Source organism: Apaloderma vittatum, unplaced genomic scaffold, assembly GCF_000703405.1.
Source record: "Apaloderma vittatum isolate BGI_N311 unplaced genomic scaffold, ASM70340v1 scaffold18438, whole genome shotgun sequence".
Taxonomy (NCBI): Eukaryota; Metazoa; Chordata; class Aves; order Trogoniformes; family Trogonidae; genus Apaloderma; species Apaloderma vittatum.
The window spans coordinates 3806-12355 of record NW_009730467.1 but is presented as its reverse complement, the minus strand read 5'-3'; the positions used below and the strand labels follow the sequence as shown (position 1 = coordinate 12355).

Below are 8550 nucleotides of genomic sequence, written 5' to 3'. Positions count from 1 at the left end.
TGGCACCGGGAAGGCCTCTTCTGCCTGCCCCTACCCCACAGCTCTGCAGATCCACAGGGTGCCAGGTCTCTGTGAGGATGGAGGAACACGGAGGACAGCCCATGCCATGCTCTCGTCAGTGTTCAGCTCCCATCATGGGGTGGCTGGAAAGCAGAGGCCCCCGACTGTGCTGACGAGCCAGGAGCTATTCCCATGGCCTCCCTGCTCTGGGACCTCACCTGCTGTGAGCAGCTGGGCAGCACGTCAAAGCTCATGGTGACCAGCTGCCCAGTGAAGGTGGGGTGACAGGGAGGGCAAGCAGCCACAAGCTGCACTGTAAATGTGTGAAGTGTTAAGTGCAGAGGTAGAGAGCTCAAAGGCAGACAAATCGAGTCTCCCATGCTCAGTGTGAGCATGGAACCCAGGAGGAGTGGTGAGTTAGGCATCACAGCAAAGTGCAAGTGTATTGTGTGCAGGGTTCACTCAGAACAAGGAGCCAGTCTCTGCTGGTGACCTCCAGGTTTTGTCTGAAGCGACCCCTCCTCCTGCTCCAGGCTGATGAGCCTTTTGCAATCTAGATGAGGTCACTAAAGCTGAGTTACAAGTGTCAGAGTGTAAACACCAGGCGTTCAACACCCCTGATGTCCCAGCCTGTCTTGCACAGGCTACAGGATCAGAACAAACATCCCTTTCAATGGCTACTGGACAACTAAGACTGTGGGACCACAGCCAGAGACCATCGTGGATACTCTTAGTGAAGGCAGCCTTGGAAAATTGATCCAGGCATAAAGAGGATGGCTAAGGCATAAGCAAAATTTTCCAATTTGAAGATATCTTTTTCAATATCCCACACCAGTAACCCTACTTCTTTTGGTGCAGAAAGGCAGGACACGCCATCCTAGTGGGAAAAAAAACCAAACCAAAACAAAAAACAACTGGGACATCCAGAGCACTGGCGTATGCTGGCACTTGCCTAGTGTCTCCCACAGGAGAGCAGTCAGCCAGTCACCAATGCACCATATCATGTTGTCAGCACCCAGTGGTGCATTCATCATTAAAAACACCAGTGACAAATTCACAGCTGTTATTTATAGTTTAACTCTTGCTGTTTAGTATTGGAGGAACATGACCAGCTAAGAGAAATAGGGCTTCCAATCCCTAACCCTGTTTTTGTCTTTGGCTTTGCTTCGGAGTTATTTTGGCCTCTTTGGGTGTCCATCTTCCCATCTATAAAATGGGAATTTTCTCCCATCTCTGTTGTGGCTGGAACTTTCCCCATGTTTTAAGAGTAATTATCTATGTAATACTCCTTTGGAGGGAAGGTACAGGTGGTATCCTCAACGAATATAGGGAAGAATTAAGATCTGGACAGATCAATATATTTGCCCAAGGTCATATAGGATGGTCAGTGGAAGAGCAGGGACTTGAACCTGAGGTATCCCAGCTCAAAAACTAATGCTTCCTACCATTCTTTCTCCCTGGAGACTTTAGTGGTGTTGCACGGGAAGGGCAGAGTGGGCCCCGTTTCTTCTGTTGCTTTTTTTTATGAGTGCGATGACGTGGTCTGAATTAAAAGAAAAATACAAAAAGACTGCCATAAATTATCCATATACAAAGGCCTTATTCACATTTATCCTACAGCACCTTTCATCTTGCTAGCAGGGTGCAAATGATGATAACATCCCCTTTCATAGACCCTCTGCCTCAGAGGAATGCTAGGCAAATGAAAGTGCGCTGGTGACAGGACATTTGCAAATTCTGAGGCCAGAACACTCTTTTCCCCAAAACATTGAAGTCTCCCCCAAACGCCTTGGCAGAACTTGTCCGCCAGGAGCCTCACCATCCACACGGGAACCCCCTGAGGTACAATGAAAGCAGAGGAGGGGATGGATTTCTGGCCTCCCACCCAGCATTTCCACTCACGTCAACAAGAACTGGTGGCTACTCTATGTGTGTGTTTGGTGCTTTTAAACAAGGCTGAAAAGATAGTTGCCTACACTGTCCCCCAACCAGCACCTGCCTGGTGGAGTAACTGTTTTGGCATCTTATGTTTCAACCCACACCAGGGTTTACAAACACTAGGTAGGAAGGTGGCAGCACAACTAGCTCCTAGAAGGTGGGATTTTCCTTCCTGCTATAGGGCTTCAAGGGAAAGGTTTTTCCTCTTTGACTTTATCTTCTCTTCTATGGACCAGATCCATCAGGTCTCTCATCTGTGCCAGCAGTAGCCGCTAAGCTTAATGAACTCGAAGGTCTTGGACTGAGGGGAGTTTGGAGGTGGGACTATATTATCATGACAGTGGACAAGTTGGTCTCTGTTTATTTTGAGTTCTTTTAACTCTGCAAGGGCCTGATTTTGCATATTCTTGCAAAAGGAAAAGGCAGTCAATGTACTGTAAATGATGACTGGGATTGCCTGGAAGTGATAAATGATTTGTTAGCTATTTCAAGAAAAGACTGATTTGCCCCTTGTCTATAAAATGGATGAATGTTGAATGATGTTGACCACAGCAGCTGCACAATGATTTTTAAAGCCAGTTAAGGAATTTGGATTCCTGAGAGCCTGAATGTATTTTACTGATGTCTCGTAAGTGTGTAAATTACATGGAGATGTGATGAATTTAAAGCAATAATAAAGGCTAGGCAGAATTAGTGAGCAAAACAATTCCCTATTAAAAAAAATCTCTGGTTTCACAATCAGTTATACTGGACTACTATATCTTCCTTGCCTTTAGCTGCAGATTATAACACAGAAGATACTCTCATACTGTAGCACTGGTATGGATTAAGATGTCTTCACAGTTTGGATTTTACTTAATCAATTACAAGAGCCCTTTCTACAAAATGTATTGATTTTATTCCAGAAAAATAAATTCCCATGTACAATTGGGTTTTCATAACATGAAACAATTAGCCATTTTATTGCTAGTGCATATAGGGTAATGTCACATTTCATACAATTTCAGTACAAGTGAAAAAATATAATATATGGCTGATTGAAAATGATAGCTACATTAACATTTATAGATCTATATAGATTTATTTTACAAGCTGTTAGTAGTTTTGAGGGATATCGGTGTTTTAAACTACCAACATTCATATGGCTCCAATTCAAATATGTGAATTGTTTGATGTGCTATAAATATATTCCAAAGTACATTTCACTGAAGAAGTCAAAGCTGTGCACTAAAATATATCAAAAACATGCCTTGTGAAAATGCTACAGACAGAGCCCTGACTGTCTGTGAAGCATGAAAATGCCACTGGTGCTAACATTACTTGTTGGAAAACGAAAACAATGCCATGATTACAGGATTAGGTGATGGAGATATATGCTTTCTGTCATCTTATTTCATAGAGTTTAGACCAATTCTCTTCTATTACTCAATGTAAGCCAGGATGAAATCCACCAAATCAGCAGAATTGCTTCTGGATTAGCATTAGGTAAACAAAACCCAGAATCTAGCTGGAAATCAGGCACAGGCTCGCTAGTTTAAACAGAGCTGGCCCCAGATCTTCACTAGTGGACACGAGAGCAGAATGTGTTCCAGCCAAGCTATTTCCCTGTGTCAAGCAGGCAGGATCTGATGCCCAACTCTACAAATTTCTTAAGGGCCTCCTAAGATTCAGGTGTCATGAACAGCACCAAGGGCTTAATTAGGGATAACAGAAAAAAAGGCAGGGGCTTGAGGATTTTCCCAAGTTGGAAAACAATGTAGCTCAAGCCCCTAGGATAGTCAGCATGGGCCACATCCTGCTCTTAGGTTCAGTTGTGCCTAAATCCAAAGCCATCCTGGCAGCGTTAACCTGGATTAACTCTGCAGAGAGTTTGCCCAAAGGACAAGAGGGCTGAGTGCTGGCAGCAAAGAAGGCACTGAACATCAGATGAGATGGGAAGAGCTATTAGGGCTGGAATCACAGTCAGTTTGTTAGTTGGCTTCCCTCCCTCCTCCTCCTCCTCACTCTTGCTCCCAAAAGGGCCACATGGAGGAATCTCTCTTCTTCTGGTAGTATTTTTCCCCTTGCTTATTGTAAAAATACAGGTAAACAAAGACTTTTTTTTCTTAACTCTACCCCTTGTTTGGCAGATGGATTTACAAGGCAAACAGTGGAGGGCATCCAGCTACCTGTACTGCCTCACATCTGCCCTGGGGCCATACCCTTCCCCACATTTCTCCAAGAATGCATTGGTTTTGTAAATGACTGGATTCCAGCCCTGCCTTTACCCTACAAATGCAGGGAGGGGGCAAGTTTCAGCACGGTTACAGCGCAGTTACTGAGGGGTGAGAATGTGGTGGCAAGGGTGGAAGGGATACTGAGTGCACAGGTAGGCTTGCTGGCCAAAATGTTGCTGCTGGATCAGCTGCTGCTCTGGACAAGCAAGAAAATGATTTGTACCATCACTTGTCTCATCTTCCATCCCCGGAAGGCTAGAGCCCTCCATTGCAACTCAGCACAGAAATGTTCTCTGTGCTGCTCTTGCTCACTGTAAAATTGAACTGAGATAGGCTGGGTCCACCCCAGAGTATCCATGATCACCTGCTTTCAAGGGCAATTAAAATAGATTTTAGAAGCCTGAACTTGCCAAGTATGGCTGGTTTTCTTCTGGCCTTGTGGGAGAGCCTTATTCATGGCAGCACCTGTTGCCCTGGTTGATACTAATAGCACTCCACATTGGCCAGCACCAAGACCCCTTAGGCCTTTGGCTGCCTGTGCAAACAGATCCCCAGTGTAACATGGAGAAGGGGCTCCAAAGAAACTGGAACAATATAGATTCTGAAGTAATAGTAGTTTGGCTTGGGGAAGAGGGGATATAAAGGAAGCATTTTCCTTGGGAGAACGGCTTTTCTTAAAAGAGGGTGAGTTGGGGACCCCAGAACAGGTTCATAAGGATAGATCTTGCCTCAAACCCTGGCAAAACTCTTAGTTTAACATTTAGGATATACTAGAAGCTGTTGTTTTAACACACACTAGGTCAACTCCAAACCCATCTTCAAAACAATATCTGATTCCATGAGTGCTTTGTCCACATGGTAAAAGCCAGCCCTTAATGTTCTACCCTTTAATAACTCAGGATGTTAGCTGTTAAGTCCATTTGTCTCTTGCCTTACTTGTTTAAAGCTTTTTCCAGATATTCCTGGATCCACTTTAACTTGGGATCAATGCACACTTGCTTGCTGTTGCTCTTGAGCCTTGCACTGCCAAAGGAGAAAAGTCAAAGTGAGTGTCATGTGCCATGCTTCTCCACCCACACCCACCACTCACACCTAGATGATGCCTTGGTTTTTTTTTGGTTGTCAGTGCTGCTCTCAGTTAATCCATGAAGAGGATGAGTTATCCCTGACATCCTCAGGGCACGCATTATAAACATCCCTGGTTTCTAGCATTGGTACCATCAGCCTCCTCTGATGCTGATTCTTGTGGTCTGTACTGGGATGCATGTGGGGGTGGGACGGATACAGAATTTGAATCTAAGTTTTCCAATTCACACCTGAGCTGTTACAAGTTCAGTACCAACAACAGCTAATTTCATTTGGAAATACTAACATGGTAAGTATAGGTCATTTTTGCAATGAATTAATTAACAGCAGCTTTCAGATTTGACCCAAAATTGAAGTTTCACAAGTTTTGTGAACAGACACCAAATAACGCTTCTTGGATGTTCTGAAAGGGCCTGGTCACTTACTAACTTTTTGCCTTACACAAGACTGAACTAACAGGTTGCACGTAGGAATAGAACTGGAAGTACCATATTGCCAGAGGCGAATTTACCCTCATGTATTCACCTCATGTATTCACTTGGAAACAAAAGTAGAAATCTCCTGAGAGGTTTCTCCTGAATGTCCAAGTTGCACTTTCCCCACCAGACTGTGTAGCTGGTTTGAATTCCCTATGAATTTGGCGTTTGGGCTATCCGCATCTTTCATATAGAAACAGTGTAAATAGCTTTTCACCCGCATCAGCAGGTCTCACCCTCTCAGGGCCTCTAGAGAGTTCTGTGATCTCCCATATGTCCCAAATCACCCTGCCTCTGCCCCAGCTGCTCAGAATTTTCTCCTTAAACAGCCTGCCTGCCGTGCAAAAGTGCCAAGAACAGCAATTTCATGGAAATGCCCGTAGGAATAAGCTCGGTACTTGTTCAAGCATTTTGCTGGATGGAAGCCAAAATGTTCCCCGCTTTATAAAATGAAGTCTGCAGAATATAAAACTGTGGCATAAGAAATAACAGGTCAAAAAGGCTCCCTGGTCTGAAGTTATGCAACAACACAGTTGTAACATAAACACATCTAAGCTCCAGTCTTGCAAGCCCTGCACCAATGAAGAGATGAATGGACCTAATTCATATTTCCCTTGCAGCAGTGCCAAGCTGGAGTATTTCCAGTGAAGTGATACCAACAGAGAGTAAGAATGGATTTGCTGATGTTAGCAATGCCTGGGAACTCTCCAGCTGGCCTCACAGGGTAAAGAACCAGAAGAACGCGTAACTAGCCTCCAGCCACATGCAATGCAATTCCTCTCACCTAATACTACAACACGGATCTTTCTAGACATTTCTGAACCTGTCAGCAACTGTCCCTTGCACAGTCACAAGAGAGAGTTAGGCAATTGTATGGAGTGTTAATCTGAATTGGTTTGGGTGACTACTGTAGGATACCATTAATTTCATCCTAAAAATGCCTTTTTCCCTGTACTGAAAAGCAGGGGAATTAGGGCGGGCTTTGTAGAAGTAGACACTGAGAGAGGAGATTTCTGGATTAAGAGAGATCACTTCCAATAGAACCAAAGACAAAAGCCTGCTTTTAGGTTTCTTGTTCAGGTATAATTCCCCATGAACATAAAGGGGAATGTACTTGCACAAAAAAAAATACAAAATCTTTCCTTGAAACTGTAGATTTCACTGAAATTCTCTATTCCTGAAAATAGTAGCATTTAAGTTACTTATATCTTCACTGTTTAATGCATATCCACTAAATTCAGAGCGTGCTTAAAACCATCAAGATGAGAAACTTATATGTTAGTTTTGATTGCACTTCAGCCTGTGTTTAGATAAAGACCTAGTTCCAACTCCTGATGTTTCAGGGATAATTGGAAGTTAAGTTTTTAAGTACCTCACTTTTTAAATCACAAAAAAATGGTGAACTATAGGTTCACGTGTTCTGTGTGCCACTAAATTACATTGCAGGCAAACAAATTCAGGTCAGGAATGGACAAGTTGTTTGTGTTTCTGCATTTCATGCTCTTATCTGTCTCTAATGACTATGATCCCACGTTAATTAAGAGATAAATGTATGCTCTATCCTGTCTTAAATCTCTGTTATTTTCTTGAAATTACTCCAGAAAATTCCAAATCCTCTACAAAGCCTTAGCACTGGGACCCTTATGACATCCATTGACAGTCCCAGAGCACAAATCCATACTCTATTGCATTTTGGATGCTTGCCTCCAAAATTGTTTATAGGTAGAGAGCAGTCTGTCACAGCTGGTTTTGCCATTTTCATGAAAGGAAATTATTTCTCAGCTGAGGCTTACATTTTTCTCACTCTCCTCCAACAAATCCTAAGGCAGAAATCCTAAGGAGAAAATGTGTGTGATCTACCCAGAGTGGTTTAAAAAAGAAAAAAGAAAAAAAATGGAAAAAAAAGAAGAAAAAAAATGGAAAAAAAAAGAAAAAAAAAGAAAAAAGAAAAAAAGAAAAAAAGAAGAGAAAAGGAAAAAGGGAAAAGGGAAAAGGGAAAAGGGAAAAGGGAAAAGGGAAAAGGGAAAAGGAAAAAGGAAAAAGGAAAAAGGAAAAAGGAAAAAGGAAAAAGGAAAAAGGAAAAAGGAAAAAGGAAAAAAAGAAAAAAAAGGAAAAAAGAAAAAAAGAAAAAAAAAGAAAAAAGATTCATGAATGGATGCATGCTCTTCAATATATCTGAACATTCCTGACGAAGCTCATGAAACCACATCAGTCTTCTGAGTGCAGAAATGTTTTGGAAGACAAAAAATGAATTTCTACAGCATTTGAGTGCAACTGGAAGAGTTCAATATGAACATAACTAGTGATGGGAGCACTGCACAGAAACCCAATCTAGTTACTGAGACCCTCTCTTACAGAGGTCAACAGAAGTTGATAGTAGTAAGGCTCCCTTGCAATGAAAAGATGAATGGTCATTTTTTTCTCCTGAAGGGTTTGAATTTTGGGAGACAGGGCAGAGGGTCACCCATGTACAAATTAACCAAAAATACCTTCCTCATAACACATGCACAAATCTGCAATCCCATTTTTTCCTGGAAATCAATGTATACTTTTCAGCAAAAATGAAGAGGTTATTTTCCTTTCGGAAACTTTAGTTTCTGTTCTGCTGTGATCTGTGATTTACTGGAGTCAGCCACTACCTGATAAGTGTGTCCCTAGATCAGGAGAGCACATGTTTAGGGTCTGTGCCTCCTGTGGAGGCTACACACAACTCAGGAATTCCTTCTGCTTGTTTAGCTCCTCTCTGTGGAGAAGTGGAACACTAGAAGACTCAGCCCACTGTAAAGCCTTTTCCTCAAGGTGTGAAGCTCCACATCCAAGGCAATGAACTGCCT

The 8550-nt window shown here is 42.7% G+C and overlaps 1 protein-coding gene across 1 annotated transcript in view; it reads right to left on the bottom strand.

Annotated features, from left to right (window-relative positions):
* CXCL12 (chemokine (C-X-C motif) ligand 12) overlaps window positions 1-8550 on the bottom strand; it is a gene marked incomplete at its 5' end in the record, with an annotated part of 9688 nt that overhangs the window by 677 nt on the left and 461 nt on the right. Inside the window, 2 exons of the mRNA XM_009874828.1 lie at window positions 1446-1543; window positions 5091-5177. Of these exons, the coding sequence (XP_009873130.1) occupies window positions 1446-1543; window positions 5091-5177 (185 nt within the window). The remainder of the gene's footprint in view (window positions 1-1445; window positions 1544-5090; window positions 5178-8550) is intronic.